General features: G+C 43.1%; 1 protein-coding gene across 8 annotated transcripts in view; it reads right to left on the reverse strand.

Moving 5' to 3' along the window:
• Positions 1-1,020: 1,020 nt before the first annotated feature.
• mrap2 (melanocortin 2 receptor accessory protein 2) overlaps positions 1,021-22,488 on the reverse strand; it is a 46,441-nt gene continuing 24,973 nt past the window's right edge. For 3 of the 8 annotated variants that reach the window (XM_003215685.4, XM_008121703.3, XM_062981153.1), the window contains 3 exons: positions 8,228-8,364; positions 5,347-5,446; positions 1,021-3,338 (listed from right to left, as the gene is read on the reverse strand). In XM_003215685.4, the coding sequence (XP_003215733.3) occupies positions 2,951-3,338; positions 5,347-5,446; positions 8,228-8,364 (625 nt within the window). In that variant the 3' untranslated portion in view covers positions 1,021-2,950. Of the gene's footprint in view, positions 3,339-5,346; positions 5,447-8,227; positions 8,365-14,449; positions 14,515-20,941; positions 21,076-22,488 lie in introns of those variants that run through there. The other 5 variants (XM_062981136.1, XM_062981147.1, XM_062981159.1 and 2 more) reach the window with 4 other exon arrangements.

Here is a 22,488-nt window from a genome sequence, read left to right on the forward strand (position 1 = left end):
GCAGTTTTGTACAAGTGACTTTTAGCGATGATGACATGAACATTTAATGACAACATGATGATTAGTACAGTACTTTAAAATAATTGTATACCACTGATTAACATCCTCTTACTGACGAATGAAAGTGCCTTACGAGGTTTTAAATCGAACTTATATCGGTGTAACTCATTCTTTTGTCATTGCAGAAGTTGGAATTCTCTGGTAATTCTCTGGTAACCTACATTATGAGCAATCTTCCTTCCAAAACTATTTGAACTCTTTTAAACTGCTGCCACCTCCCTCCATTCCCCAACAATGCCATATATTAGAAAGATAGGTGAGCAGTGGAGCAGGAGTTCCTATGTCTGATCATTCAGGTTTTCTACAAGACTCCCATGAAGTCCCAAAGGGCGCCTGTTGCTGTGCATCCAACCATCACAGCATAGGTGGACACTACAGGCAGTCCACAAGTTATGAGCAAGATGTGTTCTGTAGATTTGTTCTTCAGCTGAATTTATAAGTAAGAACAAGTATATTTTTCAATGTAACTCCGGCCAAACACCCCCCCCCCCCTTATTTATTGACTATTACCAGTCAACAAATAAGCATATTAAAATGCAGTTTTGGGGGGAGTAAGGGAGAGATGTGACCTTGTTTATTTTTGATTTTTTAGCCCACCTTTTTCCCAGCATAGGGCCCATGGCAGTTTGTGCAGAACTTTCCAATATCTTTTCCAATTCAGTCTCTTGGCCAATATATTTTAAAATTTAAAACCACTTCATGTTCCCTCTCTCCTCATACATAAAAGCCAGTGTTAATCATATTCTGAAAAACAGCTCTAAATACTCCCTGTGAAGCCCTTGTATTAAAAGCATAACCACATTCAAACTGAATGCTCAAGTGCCTTACACGCACATAGACACTGCACATAATTCCACTTCTGGAACCTTGAGCAGAATATAAAAATTACTCATTGTACAAATGATAACTATTTTCCACTCAGGAACTTCAGATTTAAAAACACACATATACAAGACACTGTCAGGGTTCTGGTGCATATCTTTACTGGACTCAGGCTTTAAATACTTGAAACAAACTTTTACGATCTGGCAAGGTCTTCACTGAGTATAAACACACAAAACAAACATAGTTGCAGTTAACATTCAGATTCTTTAAAAAAAAAGAATATGAATATTTCAGGGAGATATGGTACTGAAACGATCTAGTATTGATGCAAATATCATGTTATATATAAAAAGGTAAAGGTTTCCCCTGAAGTTAAGTCCAGTCATGTCTGACTCTGGGGATTTGTGCTCATCTCCATTTCTTAGCCGAAGAGCCGGCGTTGTCTGTAGACACCTCCAACGTCATGTGGCTGGCATGACTGCATGGAGCGCCGTTACCTTCCTGCCGGAGCGATACCTAGTGATCAACTCACATTGGCATGTTTTCGAACTGCTAGGTTGGCAGAAGCTGGAGCTAACAGCGGTCGCTCACGCCGTTCCCGGGATTTGAACCTGGGACCTTTCAGTCTGCAAGTTCAGCAGCTCAGTTCTTTAACACACTTCACCACCGGGGCTCCTCATGTTATATAGATCCCAAAAATTAATTAGGGTCCCATCTTCAGGACTAAATCAAAGACTAAATGACATTGCTAGAACTGAAGATCTTTAATCAGCCAGGGTGGCCTAGAAATTCCTAGGAAATGTTTTCTTGGATTTTAAAAATAGGGTTAAAATTTGTGGAAAGCTGGTTTTCCTTTTAATTGACAAATTCATCAGCAGATTTTGATGGAATAACTTATATCTATTAATTACAGTCTTGGTTCAAGATAGGTTTAAAGAAACAAGCAACACACTGAAACCTATTAAACCATTGCTTCATTTTTCCTTGTTTAACCTGTTAAGTAGAACAAAGACATCAATTAGTTCACATATGAGAACAATGGGTCTGAATATTGGGGATGAGCACCAACCATCATTAGGCCCTTCCAAAAAGCCAACTTTTTCAGATCAATTTGCACCACGTCGTAAGCACCAAATCCAAATAAAGATTTGGAAATCCAGAAATTCAGGTCTTTTATTGATTATCACTGAAATTACATGGTCAGGGGAAATTATTGGCTTGGATGAAAAACTATTATACCTGTCAGTTTACAGATAAAAAGATGCAGGGCTTCTCTTTCACACACATACACTCTTAAGGTTTGCTTCTATAAAAACAAAACAGACAAAGATATTTGATTTCTTGATGAAATTGGAAAAAATCAGGCATAGCTGCTCCTTATCTGAGGGAATCAAAGTTCTCAAGTGTCAGGTTATTCACTCAGGAATCCTTTATGCAAGAGCAGCCTTGCCATTGGGTAAGGTAAAGGTATTAAGTCCGGTCGTGTCTGACTCTGGGGGGTGTTGCTCATCTCCATTTCTAAGTCAAAGAGCCAACATTGTCCATAGATGTCTCCAAGATCATTTGGCCAGCATAACTGCATGGAGCACCATTACCTTCCCGCCGGAGTGGTACCTATTGATCTACTCTCATTTGCATATTTTCAAACCGCTAGGTTGGCTGAAGCTGGGGCTAACAGCGGGAGCTCACCCCATTCCCCACATTCGAACCGCCGACCTTTCAGTCAGCAAGTTCCGCAGCTCAGCAATTTAACTCACTGCACCTGCAGTTGTAAGCGTTTTCTTGTTTCGTTGTTTTTTCTGGTGGGGGGCAGGGGAGAATGATTAGCTGCTTCTTCCTTCTTCCCATTCATTTGTGATGATAGGACCTTTTACTTGAAGCATACAAGGGGATCTGGAGATGAAATATATTCTATTAATACAGACTACCGCTGGTGCAATATAAAAGAAGAAATTCCAGACTGAAAGGAAGTTGGGTAAGTAGATGATTAGATAGATGATAGATAGATAGATAGATAGATAGATAGATAGATAGATAGATAGATAGATAGATAGATAGATTTTCTTCAGTCAGGAATATAGTGGGACGCATGAATGACTGGTTTGTTCTCTAAAATTATAGGTGGTTCAGAAATCAGCAGGTCATCTTCACCCAGGGAACTCTGGTCAGTGTTCACAAAGTTGGGGATGTTGAACTTGGTGTGGCAATGCAGCTCCTCTTCCAGCCTTGCCCTGGTATGCATGACTTCCTGGAAGTGGATGTTACTGTCTGTAACTGGCACTTTGGGGCATGGTTTTGCTCCTACGTTCTCAAGCTCATTGATGTAACAATTGAAGAGCAACCTGGACTCTTCCGCAACTTGCTGGGAAAAGATCCTGTTAGAATCCAGCGGTCGCCCAAAGTCGGCCACAAAATTGTTCATGCAAAGCCTTTTTTCAGCAGAGTCTGTGTTCCTAGAAAGCAAAGAGAGACGAATCGTGGGTAAAAAAAATCAGATGCAAGCCACATCTTCATTCATCCTCATTATGACATCCAGAATATTTTGCTTGCACGGGAGTCACATACTCCCAGGAGTGGCCACAGGAGAGGATCCAGACCAAGAACAATCCAAAGACCCAAAGACCTCAACGGCAGAGCAGGCGGAGGATAACATGGTACATGTTACAATGGCTGTGAAGGCGGAAGAAGACTGCAACAGACTGAGAAGCCACTCTCATTGTGTTAATCACACCACTGCTGGGACCTCAATCTGTGAAGACTGTGTGTTGACCGGACGTGCACCAACCTCCACACATTAAAAAAAAATCACGCACAGGCGTCTTCCAAGAAATGGAGGACCATCATCCTCGAACTACGAGGGATCACCTATGTAAGTATTTTGCTTGCCCAAAGTGTGTCTAAGGCCCCATCTACACTGCCATATTAGGCAGTTTTAACTGCACTGACCTGGATTATATTGGTCTACACTGCCAAATAAGGTAGTTAAATATTAGGAAGTGATGCCTAAATGAGGGCTTGTTCACTTGCCATTAATCCCAGCTAAATTCAAAGGGATTTGTCACAAATGAACATAGGGTTGTCTCCTCGTGCTTAAATCCAGTTGTTAATCTCATCCATATAAATTGGATTTACTGTAATTGGGATTAACAGATGTACATCACAATTCAGGATTCATGTAACTGAGAACTCTTGTTGAGCTCAAGATGGATGTAAAAATTTGTCTTATTCGGAATTTGATCATGTGTCCATCTCAAACTATATTATCTACATAAGCAATTTTTCTGATGTTTGAGGTAAGGATTGAGCCTAGTTGAAGATGCCAGCTAAACTGATATTCTATTTTCAACCCTTTTCAAAGCTATAACCTTTTCCTGCACCAGTTATGGAAACTGCCCCGAGTCCCCATTGGGGAGATGGTGGCGGGTTATAAATAAAGTTTTATTATTATTATTATAACTGTGGCCAGATATTGTTGGACTTAATGGAGGTCTGGGGAGGACGCTGATCTTCCTTTTTCTCAGCTATATAAGTGGAGCTGGATGATGCTTGGGAACTCCTGCCCCTGGTCACTGGTTGCCCAGAGGATTCACCGATGGATTTCCACCCTACCAATGTAACACTTTCTGGGTTCTTTCTGGGACAATTAGGTAGAAATGCATAATAGAAATTTCCACTCAAAGGAATTTACCCTTTCAGCCCATCATTAAAACTAACTGAAAATACCATAATTGTATTCAAGGTAAGAAGGGCTTATGTCTTATCTCTTACAACAGTGGTTCTCAACTTATGGGTCCCTACATGTTTTGGCCTTTAACTCCCAGAAATCCTAACAGCTAGTAAACTGGCTGGGATTTCTGGGAGTTGTAGGCCAAAAGACCTGGGGACCCACAGGTTGAGAACCATTTCCTTACAACGTTCTCTCTCTTTCTGACCTCAACAAGCAAGTAAACCCCTTCCACAACCACTGGACCAAACCCATACTTCATAAGGATTATATTAGTACCTAAATAGGACTTTGGGCTTTGTCTGCACAGCCAATAGTGAACAATAATAGTGTTGCAGTTCAATAACATTCGGAGAGCCACAACATTCCCACCTGTTTTACACCACTAAAATCAGTTATAAAAGTACAAATTGAGCATTCATTATCTGAAATTCTGAAATCTAAAATGATCCAAAATTCAAAATGGTCCACACGAATGGAGGAATGTTTGCTTTTTGATGGTCATTGTATACAAATTTTGTAACACGAACAAACTTATTAAAATATTGAATTTAAAATTACCTTCAGGCAGTGTATATAAGATGTATATAAAACATACATGCATTTCATGTTTAGATTTGGGTCCTTTAGCTATTCCCAAATCAAGACAGACCAAAACACTTCTGGTCCCAGACATGTTGGATAAGGGATGCTCAGCCTGTACTGATGATTCAGTGATTACAGTTTCTGGTACTTACTCCTGGTGTGATGCTCCAGTCTTTGTTAAGAGGGTGAGTACAAAAAACATAAACATGACGAAGACAGCAAGGCCAACCCAAAACCCAATCACAATGGAATCTGTAAAAGACAAGTTACTTTTTTGAGGATGAGGAACAAACATTCATCAAGATGAATGTATGTGTGTGAGTAGGGGAAACAAACTGAATCTCAACAAAAGCCGATCTTGCTTGATCCCTGCATGCAGAGTTTCTTAAACTCTGATCCTCCAGGTGTTTTGGACTTCAGCTCACAGAAGTCCCAGCCAGCTTACCAGCTGTTAGAAATTGTGGGAACTGAAGTCCAAAACATCTGGAGAAGCATTGTTTGAGAAACACTGCCCGCATGCAACACATAGGAGATGTTTCCCGTAATTTTCTGGGTTGTGGTCTATTTATGTGCACTCTGTGGCTGATGATGCACAACTTTATGAGCCCAACTTAGGAAATAATTTTTTGCAGAAAGTTTTTTTACATTTAGCCACACTTTAGGACATGGTGAAGACAAATAAGAGCCATACATCTATGATTCTCCAAACATAAAAATGAGTTATGAAACAAGTTGATCACCTAAGTGGAAAGAGAAACTGGTGTAAGGAGTGTCTGACTTCCTTTTCTCATCTACCTAACCTCTAAAAGCTTATCAACACAGTTAAAGATATTATGCATCATCTGAGTTTAGAAAAAATTTTCAGCCTAAATTCTCAGAATCTCCCACAACAAGTATGTACAAGCTAGGAGGTGCTTTATGCCTCATACTTTTACTGAAAATACCAAAAATATATTACTAAGAATGACAGGCAAATAATGCACCATCCATTACTTTTTATAAAATCCACTAGCATTTGTGGAATCTCTCCTGTTTCTGTACATGTTTTCCATTATATTCCATCACTTAATGGCACTTAAAAACTACTTTTGTGATTTTGCAACTAGAAAAAGAATTATGATTGCATAATATCTATAATTATAATTTGACTGCACCATCGTATTTCATCATATTTCCTCCCACTTTGAAGTTTTGCATACATTTTCAACAAAGCAATTCCATTTGGAAAGAATACACCCTTTCTCTGAAGGTGCCACAGTTCTCATTTCATGAGTTTTGTGTCCATGCTCAGAAGATGACATCTCATCACTGAAACAAATTATGTCTGCCTGAATCATTGGCATGCCCATGGAACAGAATGAGCCTGTTTTCAGCATCATTCGGTGTTATAAATTTCTAAGGTTTCATATTCCTAACAGCTGGTAAACTGGCTGGGATTTCTGGGAGTTGTAGGCCAAAACACCTGGGGACCCACAGGTGAGAACCACTGGTTTATGTGAAACAAGCCACTTTCCTTGCCAGGCATATAAACCTCCTGGATGGCCTTGGGCAAGTCACACACTCTTAGCCACAGAAATCCTCATAATGGATTCAGCTTCAGAAACTAACTGAAGACAGACAGGAACAACAACCACCCTTTTTTAAAAAATAATAATAATAACAAATGAGAAGTTGACCTTTACAATCTAAAAAATGTAAGACACTCCCAAGAAAATCCCTAAAGATAGCAAAATGATCTATAGTCATTGGGGGGGGGGAGTCCTTTACACACACAAAAAGGGATCCAGGGAACCTTGGGAACCAAACACAATCAAGACTAATGGGCCTCACTTTGCCATAATGATTCTGAACAATGGTTGGACAGACCTTTGCTCATTATCAATAAAGCACAGTTCTGCATTTGGATATCACAAGGTACCACTATAAATAAATATGAAAGTAGATCCTTCCTCTGGCATCATAAAGACTTAGAGTAACATGTCGCCTCTCTGTCTTTTTTTCTCCAAACTAAACATACATAGTTCCCTAGCCCATTCCTCATAGGACTCAGTTTCCAAACCTCTAATCATTCTGGTTGCCCTTCTCTGGACACATTCCAGCTTGCCAATATCCTTCCTGAGTTGTGGTGCCCATAGGGCTTGGCTTCCAGACTTTTGATAATTTTGGCCACCTTTCTCTTATTCTTCACCTAAGAAAAACCCTATGAAATTAATGAAGCCACCATATGTTGACAGGCAAATGAAGATGTGAACACAAGCACACATGCATGAAATAAACCCCTCTCTCTCCCTCTCTCCCCCTTCTCTCTGTACTTTGAATATTTGTTGAAAACTAGATGTGGCTGGACTGTTCCACCTTTTCCCTGCTTTAAACCCAATAATATAATACATATCTAATTCCTCTCTTCAACGTGCCTGCAGGAGGCCTGTCATGACAATGCTTCAGATAAACTCTAGATCAGTGGTTCTCAGCCTGTGGGTCCCCAGGTGTTTTGGTCTACAACTCCCAGAAATCCCAACCAGTTTACCAGCTGTTAGGCTTTCTGGGAGTTGAAGGCCAAAACATCTGGAGACCCACAGGTTTAGAACCATTGCTCTAAACAATAGAGTTAGATCTTGCGTGACAAGTTTTGAATTTCCAACCTCATTTGCTGCCTAATGTAGAAAAACAATTGCAATCTAGCAGTGGATGGCACAATCTTTCTTCCAGGTAGCTCCCCCCTCCAAATACCTCCTCACTTTCCCATAGTGTTTTCCCTCGTTTGCATTTAGACACCCACTGAAGCAAGAAATATAGCCCTTTTGTATTAAATCTAGAACCATTTAAATGAATCAAAATCCATTACTACAAACTGTGGTCAAGAATAATGGAAGGTAATTTCATTTTATGGGAGCAAGGTGCCATTAAGCTAAATATGTGTGTGAGAGAGAGTGAGCAAACGAAGAGAAGAGCAAATTGCAAAGTAAATTTTTGTTGTAATTGCAGTTGAAAATGCATCTGTGTTGAAAGAGGGAAGATCCAGATAAGACTTACATTTATGAGCCTTGAGGTCTTCAAAGGAAACTGGCTCATATTCATAATATTCATACTCCCAAGTGTAATCAGAATTTGATAATAAAGCATGTTTGGATGTTCTGTTGGAAACAAACCGAGGTCCAGCCATCTCTGGCCTGTCAACATAAAAAAAATGAAAATGTCAATCTTTAGCAGTTTCAAGTCAAGTCATCTACCCACTCACCATCTGCCCACAAACTAACACCTACTTGGCACTCTCATCTGAACAGCAACCCCATCTCCTCTTGTCCAATCTTCCTCATAGTCTGAAATCAGCCATGAACCAGGCAAACATAAAGTCATGCCAGAGCCAGTTGTATCCTTCATGACGTTAACTGGTTTTCAACATACAAGTTATCTAAAACAGTATAGGAGCCTGCATTTTTGTTATAAACCCCTGTTCTCCAAGGGGGTTCTCCAAACCCCCAATATCTCCAAGGAATATGGTCCAAGACTTCACGTGGCTATGTGAAATCATGGATAATAACGAATGTAAAGGAATAAAATTATGATTGACATGGTGTAATACATTGTGCAGAATTTTAATAAAAACAGAACTTCTAACAGTCTGAGTAGGTGATTAATTCTCAAAATGAGGGAGATGACAGACATTCTACATTACTGAAACAATGACACACTGCTCCATTTCTTTCTACTCTAATTTAGACGATGCAGGTTAAAACATATGATTAGCTCTCTCATAGAAATTGAACTGAGGTGAAAATGAGGGCTGTACAACTGGTTCAGCTAAACCTCAAATCCTGAAATGACAAGGGAAAATTCAAGCAGATTTGTACCAGCTTTGGCTTGAACCAGATGGTTTGGGTTGATTTCAGAGTGGAGCAACTCAATCCAAAGTGATTTGGGCCAATCTGAAGATCCATATGTCAAAAATAAGTAGGGAAAAGTCAGGCAGTAATGTCCTTAACCAGATCATAAAAGGAAGACATTAAAATGGTGTGATGGAGAGACACAGCTTTGCTCATCACTTAAATAATATGCAAGATGGGACAAGAATCTCACCAAATCATGCTCGTTTTCACAATGGCTCTAGTTATGACTATGGCTTGGCTCCGGTCGATTAACATTTGGTCATGTTTCCCACCAACTCTTATTTTCCCTGTATCGTTGTGTACTTTAATAGGTTTGTGCTTGTTTAGATTTGTGCTTGTTCAGCTGGGTAAGCCACACTCTCTCATCCTCAGAAGAGGGCAATGGCAAATCTGCTCTAAATACATCTTGCCAAGAAAACCTTAGAAGCCAAAGTCAGTCTGAATGCACACAAATATCTGAGGACTTTGGGGTAGCTTGCAATAATTTTAAAACAATAAGAATAATTACAAAATATCAGAAGCATATTTATGCTTGACTCTTCAGCTACTTTTGTTAAAAGAGCAGCAGGGATTGAACAGACGGATCTGAAAATCCCAAGGGGAAAGGAAACAGAGTAAGGTTTGAGAGGAAGAGATCTTCAAACACAGAAATGTGCCAAACCACCTCATCACATTGAGAGGGGAAAGCATGGGTGAGCATGGGTGACCATCCCTTTAAGGCAGTGCTTCTCAAACTGAGGTCCCCAGATGTTTTTGGCCTTCACCTCACAGAAATCCTAACAGTTGGTAAACTGGCTGGGATTTCTGAGAGTTGTAGGCCAAAAACATCTGGGGAACCCAGGTTGAGAAGCACTGCTTTAAAGTTTGGAATTCTGCCTCCCCATCCAACTCACACGTGGAAACTTAAAAGTTGGCAATACATTCATCTTACATTCATCACAAGGTCAGTATTACTTTTTTAAATCAGGAGAAACAACAGGATCCGCAAACCAAGAACCAAAATCTTGGAGTCAATGTATTACCCCACTGACAAGGAAGCCAACAACCAACACTGGTCACATCAGTGAACTAAACTGTCTTTATAAAAATCCTTGTCCCTTCCTATAGCGTGGACAGAAATAATAGTTAAAGGTGTTCAAAAATATTTGGAAAATGAGTTTCTCAAGTTTTATGAAACTGATATCTGCAGGAACCAGAATTGGAGCCAGTATGGTGCAGTGATTTAAGTATTGGAGTACAACTCTGGAGTTCATGGTTCATATTTTTGCTCTGCCATCAAACCTCAGTCAAATCACACTCTCTCGCTCTCAAAGGAATGATACAGAACCTCTTCTGAACAAACCTTGCCAAGAAAACCCTGTAATAAGTCTGCCTTAAGGTTGTTATACATTGGAAATGACTTGAAGGAACACAACAAGTATAAATTGCATATTCAGTAGAGGGCTATTGTCATATTATGCTGTAGAACCAGTAAAGTGTGCAATGCCAGTGTCTTATTATACATTTTTACAACTCAGTAAAGAGGCTTCTTAGCTCTTCTGGTATACATAATGTAAAGGTATAGGTAAAGTGATGTAATGTAAAGGAATATGTCATTTAGGATTGCAGCACTTGTTTCCTGTATTAGAAAATATGTTGTCAGTGGAGCAAACAAGTTCATATTCAGTGGTTCTAGGGGGAGTGAATCAACCAACTTACAAGAATTGAAATGCTGCAAACAAAAAAGTGAGTAATGATTGCACATTACTTAAATGGAAAACATTATTCTCAAAAGGTGTCTCATGACTATTGTATGCTTCAGAGTTAGATCCATTTGCAAGCAAAAACAAAAGATTTGATGTAGAAAAGCTTTCTAAGATTATTTGGAAAATGCACTGGCTGCATTCAGCAAATGTCAGTCAGGAAAGTTAATGAAACATAGCACTTCTGAAGCAAGGTAGTTTGATGGCAACAGATATGAAATACAAATCAAGGGTTTGACAGTGCTGAGCTATTACTTTACACCCTGATTAAATATTATGTCTATATTTAATACACACACATATGGTTTAGCAGATTCAAACCTTCAGCAGTTCATACATAATCTAGCAGCCAAGTCTGCATCATGTGTCACCCAACAATTTGTAAAGGCCTGTGCAACTTGGGTGCAGACTATCTGAGAGATTTTATCCCAAACAAGCTTGCCCTAGCTTTGGTTACTTTAAAAGATGCTCTTCTCTTAGATTGCATCTACACAGTGGAATTAATATAGTTTGATGCCACAGTTCAATGCCATGGAGTCCTGGGATTTGTAGTTTGGTGAGGCATCAAAGTTGAAGATTTTATAAAGCTATAACTTCCACAATTCCATAGAATTGAGTCATGGCAATTAAATTGCATGAATTCTATAGATTGTGAGTTTTCTTTTGGGGGGTGGGGTGTGTGAGAGGACAGTGGTCACTCTGAAGCTCTTAATATCTTACCAAGGGAGAATAAGTTGGTCCTTTCCTACTGTCCTTCCAATAACAAACAAAGTCATTTTATGCAGGCAGACTTTAGGCAATTGGCCAGATGCTGAGGACTTTAGGCAATTGTTGCCAGCTGCCTGCTGTTCTTTCCTTGGTCATGTCTTGTTAAGTTCCATTTCTGATTGTTTTAAATTAAGTTTATAACTCAATTCTGTTTTAATAGTTGATTTTCTTTTGTGTTTCCACTGTATTTTTCTATTATTTCGTATTACTGTGAGTCTCATCCTTGGGAGAAAGCAGTGGTACAAGACCAATAAATAACCAACAAGAATTCCTTAATGAGTACTACATGATTTTAACAAACTAAAAAAAGTTTTTTTATATTTATTTACTACTGGTACATTGATGTCTCAAAAGCCCTGCAAAGTGTTCATTCGAATGAAAATACCATCAGATGGTGACCAAATCCCTTACAGATTTGGTGTTTTAAAAAGGAAGCCAATTCAGCATTTATTGCTAAAATATGGATCATTAACCCCAAATGTGTTAGTTCTACATTGAAATAGAACTACGGAAGAGGATTTTACAAAAATAAAATGAAATCAAGTGGTCACTTGCACATTCCTGTGGAATTAGGTGACCAGCATTAGGTCAAAGGGCCATCTCCTCCCGTCCGCAAATAAGATGGTATGAAACATTTTGGTGCCTAACACCAAAGCTTTAGACAAAGTAGGGAAGCCACCTGAGACCAACTAATTAGGGACCTGCTGAATGGGCAACACACTGCTAGATGTGCAATTTAGTAATTGTTGTCTTTTTAAAATTGGAAGTAGTGGGAAATTAGGTGCTTGTGCAATTTTTTTGCCTCATTTTAGCAAATGACTTGATCAGCTTTGGGTACCAGGCAACTTGACTTCGGGCTGGGCTTTAGCACAGCGGGTTAATCACCAGCAGCAATAGATAATTGCCATCTGGAAAACTGGCAGTTCAAAGTCCGAGTTGGAGTGAGCACCCAGCTCACTATCCACCTAAGCAGTTCAAAAACAGCTTAGCGGTGAGGTATTTTACAGCACCATAAAAATGCCAGCAGTCAATGAACAAGGAGGAAAACTTCTGCAATCAAAGAGCTCATTGTCATAGTGAATGGAAAGACAGCTCCCCCCTGTGGCCAGAATTGAGCATAACCTCCAGGTGCTGAAGTTGGAAAAAATGCCAATATACCTCTATCTGTTTGTCTGCCATGTATGTCAAATGGCATTGAATATTTGCCATGTATGTGTGTGTTGTGATCTGCCTTGAGTCCCCTTCGGGGTGAAAAGGATGGAATATAAATGCTGTGAATAAATAAATAATTTTGGGTATAGGCAGGTTTGTCAGAAGAAACAAATCAGGGTTTATGTTATCTGATTGTGTGACAAGCAATACTTGCTGAAATTTGTTCTTCTACAAACTATTAAAGGGATGTGGAAGAAAACCATTTCTTGCTGTGTCTCAGAAAGCAACAGTTTTCAAGCAACAACAGAAAATCTATTGAGGGTGTACACATGGGAGAAGTAAAACTGTCCCCATAAGAATTTTTCCCCCAATGAAACTTCATGTAATCTCTGAATTTGTAGCCTTGCAGTAACTCAAAACTTCAGTTGAGCATTTAGAAATGATAGGTTGGAATCCTGCTGGAGAGTTATAAAAGTACAACTATCATTGTTACACTGCCACTACTGGCCTGACCCTTCTCCCATGAATATGTTTCCTAGTACCTGCCCATGAGCTTGTAGCTCTATTATACTGAGTTAGTGTGCAATTCCCAGTGGGTGTTTTTAGGAGGATAACTACCTGATGAATGACATTTTGCCTTCTCCACCTAACTATTCTTACAGATTTAATGGCATGCCCATTTGAGCCCAACAACCCTTGCCCCTGGCCACACACCATACTCATCCCCTTCCACACCGAAGTCAAACTAACTTCAAAATTGAAGCATCACACCAACTAAAGAACCAAGTCTGTGAAGGTAATTGGCAGGTTTTGTGTCTGCAAAGCAAAAGACCGAGCAGTCAGGCACAGCATAACACCAAGCAACACAACAAGTTTTGTGGGAGGTCAAGGGGGGGAGGAAAGATGGAGATTACTCATCCACAATAATGAGCTCCAAGGCAGCCAAGAGAGCCCCATTCCAGGAAACAAAGTTGCTTTGATAAACACTCATTAGTGTGGACTTTTGCCATAAAAGCCACATATGAAGCTTTACACAGCAGTTAAAGATCATCACACTGCAGTATAATTAGCTATGAAAGCGATGACTCCCCCATTGTCTCTCTTCCTCCTCAATCTCTCTTTCGCTCTTCTTGCCTCCCTCATCATTATCATGACTGCCTCTCTGAGGCCCCTTCCACGCAGCTGAATAAAATCCCACACTATCTGCTTTGAATTGGAATATATCGCACTGTGGACTCACATAACCCAGTTCATAGCAGATAGTGTGGGATTTTCTGCCTTGTTGGGTTTTGTGGTTATGTGTAAGGGCCCTCAGAGCCACCTGCGACTAGCAGTTGAAACAAGCCATCTCTGTGCTGATCATTCCTGTCACCACATGGGACTAAGAGATGACTGGGCTCTTGGCTGTGAATGCTCAGGAGCAGCAGCCCAAACTTTTGTGACACTGTCATCTGAAAAGTTACATGCAGTTCTCTGTTCATGTTTCATGAACCAGGAAGGTCAATGGCACAAGGAACATCATTTTGCCAGTCACGCAGAACCAAGAACTGACAACAGAAAGCCAGAAGTTCTTTCTTGATGTGTATGTTTTCATTTCGTAACAAATGGTTTAGCTGACAATCCCCTTTTCAACAGATTAATGGAGCCCCCAGTAGCACAATGGGTTAAACCCTTCTGCCAACAGGACTGAAGGTTGGCTTGCTGACCTGAAGGTTGCCAGTTCAAATCCAGGAAGACCGCGGATGAGTTCCCTCTATCAGCTCCGGCTCCCCATGCGGTGTCACGACCCAGGCTACAGAGCACCAATAACCATACGCAGAGGCCAGATTCTATCTAATATCTTTATTAAGGAAATATATAAAGTTAGTAAAAGCAAATGTAAAAGATAGTCCAGAAGCAGACCTTTCAGGAAAGGTCAAAATTAGTCCAAAGAAATAATGTCCAATATGAAATATTAAGGTCCAAAGTTGTAATCCAATAACCGAAACACTCACTTTGACAAGCAAAGTGAGGGGAGATGACAAGGTCCTTTAGTCCATGAAACTTGAGCGAGGCTAGGAAATAACTTGATACTTGAAACAAGGCTTAAAACGTGGAACAAGGTAACTAGGAACAAGAACAAGGTCCGTGGAATAACTTGGTAAAATCCGTGGAACAAGGCAAGGATTGGTCCTGGGAAACAAGGCAAAGTCCGTAGATAAACAAAGGCTGGGAAGCAAGGCGAAGGCTGGATAGCAAGGCAAGGCTTGAGCAGGAGCGAGGCTTGAATCGGAGCGCGCTGTCCAGACACAACTCGCTCCGTAGGCTGACGAATTGACTCCGCGAAGTTACTACGCGGGCAAAACACCTATATAGAGTCTAACTTTCCCACCGAAGCAGTTCTCTGGGAATCAGAAACGAAAGCTAAACTCTGAGACCAGATGTTAAACTCCTTAAAGATTCTCACGAGAAGCAGTCTTAATTGGCTACATTCTTAGCTGCAATTCTTGCACTCCTGCGCGAAGCTGAATCCAAACTTCTCTGTTGTTTACAAAACTCCCGGCGCAAGAACACGGGAGAAGTAGGCTCTGGGCTTGTTTGACATACTTCTGGGAGACAACTTTCTTGCAGGTGCAAGGTTCCCAGATCTGCCTGGGAAAGATCTGGCTGAGAGGAATCCAGTTCAGACTGGGAAGGTAAAAAACCCAAGTTTTCATCTTCATCAGGAATTACCATGTCCTGAGCAGGACTACAAGGCCCATGGGTCATCACACTATCCCCCTCCTCAAGGCCCCTCCCAAACTGGGGCCCTCTCCCCGAGGCGCGAGGTCGCGGCTTGGCGGGATAGGTCTGATGAAAGCGACGGGTTAGCTCAGGAGCATGGACTGTGGAGGCGTCTTCCCAAGAGCGTTCCTCAGGGCCAAAACCCACCCAGTCAATGAGATATTGTAGGCGGCGGCGGTGAAAGCGAGAATCCAAAATGTCCTCAACCTCGAACTCCTCCTCCCCATTCATCAAAACAGGAGGGGGGGCCGGTTGGTCTGTATCAGGACGCACACCATCCGCCGGAAGGAGCAGGGAACGGTGAAACACTGGGTGAATGCGCATTGAACGCGGAAGTTGGAGTTTGAAAGTCACGGGGTTTAATTGCGCCACCACTGGATAGGGGCCAATGAAACGGGCATCTAACTTCCGGCAAGGGCGGTGGGAGGGCAGAAAGCGAGTGGACAGAAAAACCCGATCTCCTACCTTGATTTCGGGGCCCGGCTGGCGATGTTTGTCAGCGTGGCGTTTATAGTCCTCCTTGGCTTGGTCCAGTTGCTGGAGCAAAAGTTGTTGTACCGCTGTGAGTTCCTGCAGCCAATCCTCTGCTGCGGGAACTTCTGAAGTTTCAATGACAGGGGGAAAGAAACGTGGATGGAAGCCGTAGTTTGCAAAGAACGGCGTTTCTTTTGTAGAAGCTTGAACTCCATTGTTGTAGGCAAACTCAGACAGTGGTAACAGAGAAGCCCAATTGTCCTGTTGGTAGTTTACATAACAGCGAAGATACTGCTCCAAAGTGGCATTGGTGCGCTCCGTTTGCCCATCTGTTTGGGGATGATGAGCTGAAGATAAGCGAGAGTCTATGCCCAATAGTTTTTGTAGCGCCTTCCAAAAACGAGAGGTGAATTGAGATCCACGGTCTGTGACTAAACTCTTGGGCAATCCATGTAGTCTGAAAACATGTTGAAGGAATAGATCCGCAGTCTCTTTGGCCGTGGGGAGGCCTTCGCAGGGAATGAAATGGGCTAACTTGGTGAAAAGGTCCACCACCACTAAGATCGTGGTGAATCCACAGGAAGGTGGTAGGTCAGTGATGAAATCCGCAGAAATTATTTCCCATGGGCGAGATGGGGTAGGAAGGGGGTGTAAAAGTCCTGAGGGCTTCTCCCTTCTTATCTTGGAGCGCTGGCATACTGGGCAGGTGTTGACATATTTTTCCACATCCTTGCGGATCTTGGGCCACCAAAAATCCCTTAGGATCAGATGCATGGTTTTAAATAGTCCGAAGTGTCCTGCTGGTTTGCAATCATGACACAGACGAAGCGCTTTTTCCCTGCCCGGTCCGGGTGGGATATAAACATGATTTCTATAGCAAAGCAGCCCATCCTTAAGCGAAAAGGGAAAATGCAGACCTTGGCGAAGTTGGTCCTGCGCCCAGGCATCTGCTTGCTGACTAGCCCTGATTTCTTGAGCACAGAGGGGTCCTGGAGTAGAGGAAGTTGAACCAATGGGAGTGGATTTGGTGTTCCCCACTGTGAGCGTGGCAAAGTTCTCGGGTTGTAGTAGTTGGGATTCAAAGGTCTCCTTGCGTCCTGCAGCGTATTCCGGTTTACGTGACAGGGCGTCTGCTTGCTTGGTCTGGGCTGGGGTCACATAATGAATCTGGAAGTCGAAACGTTCGAAGAATAAAGCCCAACGTTGCTGCCTCTGATTTAGTTTGCGGGCAGTTCTTAGATGTTCTAGATTACGATGATCAGTGTGGACTTCAATGGGAAATTTGGCCCCTTCTAGCCAATGTCTCCAAGTTTCAAAGGCTGCCTTTATGGCCAGTAGTTCTTTTTCCCAAATGGTGTAATTCCTCTCTGGTGTGGTTAGTTGACGAGAGTAAAAGGCACAGGGATGGAGGTGATCTCCCACCGGTTGTAAGAGTACAGCCCCAATTGCCACATCTGAGGCGTCCGCTTGCACAACAAAAGGGGTTCCAGGATTTGGGTGCTGTAGAATTGGCTGGGAGGTGAATAGTTTCTTTAGTTGCTGGAACCCTTTCTCTGCTTGATCAGTCCAGCGGAAAGGCTGCTTTCCACGGATGCAGCTAGTGATGGGGTCGGACCAGCGGGCAAAATCTGGAATGAACTTGCGGTAATAGTTCGCGAACCCCAAGAAACGCTGCACCTCTTTCTTGTTAGTTGGCGCCCGCCATTCCAATACTGCTGAAACCTTGGCTGGATCCATGGAAAGCCCTAGAGGCGAGATGCGGTAACCAAGGAAATCTACCTCTTGTAGATCAAAGGCGCATTTTTCCAGCTTGGCATAAAGTCCATGATCCCGCAATCGTTGTAACACCATTTTGACGTGGTTCTCATGTTCTGATTGTGATCTAGAAAACACCAAAAAATCGTCCAGGTAGATTATCAAGAACCTGTCTAGATAGTCCTGAAAAATGTCATTGACAAAATGCTGGAACGTTGCGGGAGCTCCGCATAAACCGAAATTCATAACTCGGGACTCGAATAATCCGAATTTGGTCTGGAAGGCGGTCTTCCACTCGTCCCCTTCCCTGATGCGAACTAAGTTGTAAGCCCCCCGAAGGTCCAGCTTGGTGTAAACCTTGGCTCCTCGAAGCCGATCCAGTAGATCCGAGATTAAGGGCAGGGGATAGCTGTTCCGCTTAGTGATATTGTTCAATGCTCTGTAGTCCACCACCAAGCGTAGTTCCCCTGACTTCTTCTTCACAAACATCACTGGGGAGGCGGCTGGGGATTGAGAGGGTCTGATGAATCCCTTGCGAAGGTTTGTCTCTATGAATTCCCTGAGAGCTTCTTGCTCTGGTTCAGTCAGGGAGTAGAGATGCCCTCGCGGGATCGGGGCCCCCTCCACCAAGTCAATGGCACAGTCATAAGGTCTATGTGGGGGTAATTTTTCGGCTTCTTTCTCATTGAATACATCCCAATACTCGGAGTACTTCTTTGGCAAGGTGATGATGGGCTCGGTGTCCGTGGCATGGCAGACCTTGGCTACGAGGCAATGGTTTTGGCAGTACGGTGAAGCAAACTGCAGTTCTCTGTTGGACCAGGAGATGTTAGGGTCGTGGAGAGTCAGCCATGGAATTCCCAAAATCACAGGGAAATGGGGAACCTCGGTAACAAAGAAGGAAATCTCTTCCATATGTTCCCTTATCCACATCCTGGTGGGTTCCGACCACTGACTTACGGGGCCCGTCTTGAGGGGGCGGCCGTCTATGGCTTGCACCACACGGGCATTCTTGAAATCATGATATTGTAATCCCAGAGAGTCGGCATACTCTCTATCAATGAAATTGTTGGTAGCTCCAGAGTCTATCATGGCGTGGATCATGACGGGTCCCCTTTTTGCTGACCATAATGTGACCACGAGAAGGAACAGGACCCCGGTTGGCGGCTCTTGAATGGATTTTTTGACCGGGTTGGCGAGCCTCTCTACACCCGGTCGTTGGCTTCCCCCGCCGGCTGTGTGCCAGTCGGCTCAGACGCCTTCGTCTCCGTGGAGGACGCCGCCGCAAGACGGGCGGCAGGCTTCCCTTTGGCTGGGCACTCTCTGGCGAAGTGGCCCCCGTTCCCGCAGTACCAACAGAGGTTTAAGCGTTGACGACGGGCCTTCTCGGCGGCATCTAGTCTGGGACGCACATTGCCCAACTGCATCGGCACCTCCTCGCCTCCTCTGGGGTATGGGGTTGGCGGTGGGGGTCTCCACACTGGACGTGGCTGAACGCTGGCGGGAGCGGGGGGTTTTGCCCCGGCTCTACTGCCCTGGCCTCGAACCCACTGTTTCCTGTTGGCAATCATGACTTCAGCCCGTAAACATTGATCAATGAGTGCCTCGAGGGTCTGGGGAGGATCCACCTTGGAGATTTCTTCCAGCATTTCAATGTTGAGACCCTCCCGGAATTGTCCTCTGAGGGCTACATCGTTCCAGCCGGTGTTGTGGGCCAGCACTCGGAACTCGGCTATATACTGAGACATAGGTCTGTCTCCTTGGAAAAGGCGACGGAGTTTGTGACCGGCTGCCTCCAAATTGTCCTCGATTCCCCAAGTCTCCTTGAGGTGGTCCAAGAAGTGTTGCGCTGATCTTAGGTGTGGAGAGGCTTGGTCGAACAGTGCCGTCGCCCAATTGGCCGCTGGCCCGTCTAGAAGACTGTAAACCCACGCCACTTTGATGTCTTCTTGGGGAAACTCGGCATCACGGGCCTCTAGATAAGCTTGACATTGGCGACGGAAAACATGAACCTTAGAAGCTTCTCCAGTAAACTTGGTAGGCAACGCCATGGCCGGGAGGCGGATTCCGCGCTCCCGCAAGCCCTTTATTTCTCCATCCTGGGCGTTGAGTCTGTCGCGGATGCGATCCACTTCGTCCTTGCTGATGGTGTAGCTCAGTGGCTGCCCACCGGGCACGGTTCCGGTAGACATTCTGGCCGAGGTTAATTGGTGCTTAGGGTGGCGGAGTCAAACTGTCACGACCCAGGCTACAGAGCACCAATAACCATACGCAGAGGCCAGATTCTATCTAATATCTTTATTAAGGAAATATATAAAGTTAGTAAAAGCAAATGTAAAAGATAGTCCAGAAGCAGACCTTTCAGGAAAGGTCAAAATTAGTCCAAAGAAATAATGTCCAATATGAAATATTAAGGTCCAAAGTTGTAATCCAATAACCGAAACACTCACTTTGACAAGCAAAGTGAGGGGAGATGACAAGGTCCTTTAGTCCATGAAACTTGAGCGAGGCTAGGAAATAACTTGATACTTGAAACAAGGCTTAAAACGTGGAACAAGGTAACTAGGAACAAGAACAAGGTCCGTGGAATAACTTGGTAAAATCCGTGGAACAAGGCAAGGATTGGTCCTGGGAAACAAGGCAAAGTCCGTAGATAAACAAAGGCTGGGAAGCAAGGCGAAGGCTGGATAGCAAGGCAAGGCTTGAGCAGGAGCGAGGCTTGAATCGGAGCGCGCTGTCCAGACACAACTCGCTCCGTAGGCTGACGAATTGACTCCGCGAAGTTACTACGCGGGCAAAACACCTATATAGAGTCTAACTTTCCCACCGAAGCAGTTCTCTGGGAATCAGAAACGAAAGCTAAACTCTGAGACCAGATGTTAAACTCCTTAAAGATTCTCACGAGAAGCAGTCTTAATTGGCTACATTCTTAGCTGCAATTCTTGCACTCCTGCGCGAAGCTGAATCCAAACTTCTCTGTTGTTTACAAAACTCCCGGCGCAAGAACACGGGAGAAGTAGGCTCTGGGCTTGTTTGACATACTTCTGGGAGACAACTTTCTTGCAGGTGCAAGGTTCCCAGATCTGCCTGGGAAAGATCTGGCTGAGAGGAATCCAGTTCAGACTGGGAAGGTAAAAAACCCAAGTTTTCATCTTCATCAGGAATTACCATGTCCTGAGCAGGACTACAAGGCCCATGGGTCATCACATGCGGGAACATGAGAGAAGCTTCTCACAAGGATGGTAAAACATCAAAAACATCTGGGCATCCTCTGGGTAATGTCCTTGCAGATGGCCAATTCTCTCACACCAGAAGTGACTTGCAGTTTCTCAAGCTGCTCCTGACACACACACAAAAACCAAATTGGATGTCCAGTTTTATTGACCAGTGCTCCAAAAATATTACGTCCTGAAAGCATTTGTAAAATCCTTCAATACAACTGTATGATACTGGACTGAGTACAATCAAAATAATAGTGTTTGCTATTTTCCATGGTTTCAGGGTGTGCATGGACATGCAGGTTGCATTGTACAGGAAGTCCTCAAGTGACAAACAAGATAGCTTCTGTAAGTTTGTTAAATTTAAGTTGGAACAGGTACATTTTTATGTGTAACTTCAGTGTGTGTGTGTGTGTGTGTGTGTGTACATACATACACACATACATACACACACGCTTTAGATAGCATAGGGAAGGGCTAACACCCCTGTAATGTTTGTTTTGCTGTCTGGCCCCTGTTTGGAAGATCTCACCTCGCTTTCTGTCTCTATGATAATTGGATTTTGGAAAATTTGTCTTGCTGTGGAAACAAGGATTGGTGGTGAAGCTTCATCTGATGATAAGTCTTTCAGGAGTGACTTTCCCTTCCAAGGAGTAGATTTCTCTCACTACTTGTCTCACCCATTTTTAACCATGAATCATTTGTAAGTCATATGCTTGTAACCAGAGCTGGCCCTAGGTATTTTTCAAGCGTAGGCGAACAGAATTTTGGCGCCCCCCCCCCCCCCAAACCAATCACTGAAAAATAAAAGCGTTGGATAAGCGAAAATGTTGGATAATAAGGAAGTATAAAGGAAAAGCCTATAAAACATCAAATTGCATTATGCTTTTAAAAATTAAGCACCAAAACATCATGTTTTACAACAAATCAATAGAAAAAGCAGTTCAATACATGGTAATGTTATGTAGGAATTACTATATTTGCAAATTTAGCACTAAACATTGAACAGGGATATAGGGCAGTGTGGACTTAGATAACCCAAATAGCCCTCAGTATTAAAAAAAAAACTCTAAAATCAGGACAATAAATAAAGAACAACACTCTGAAAACAGAAGAAATCCAGACAGTAAACAATCAGGGACAGCTAACTCCTCCCAAAAAAAGATTCTCCCAGGCAAGAAGAAGCCAGGCCTTGAAGCCACAGGGCCATTAAATGCTAATCAAGGTGATTAATTACAACATTCACACCTGCTTCAAAGAAAAGTTCTTTCTCCCACCCTGGACCTTCTACAGATATATAAACCCCACATACCTAGCTTCCAAGTTCCTACAGACCTCACAATCTCTGAAGGCCCCAAAGGTGGGCTTGCGCGGTGCGAAGGTGGGTCTGCGCCGGCCGGAAGGCCCAGCGCGGTCGCTGGAAGGCCCGAAAGAGAAGGAGGTGGAGAGTGGTGCCCTCCTCCCAGGACGATGGTGCCCCCGGGACGATGGCGCCACAGGCAAATGCCTATTTCGCCTTATGGTTGGACCCCCTC

This window comes from Anolis carolinensis, chromosome 1 (assembly GCF_035594765.1).
Source record: "Anolis carolinensis isolate JA03-04 chromosome 1, rAnoCar3.1.pri, whole genome shotgun sequence".
NCBI lineage: Eukaryota > Metazoa > Chordata > Lepidosauria > Squamata > Dactyloidae > Anolis > Anolis carolinensis.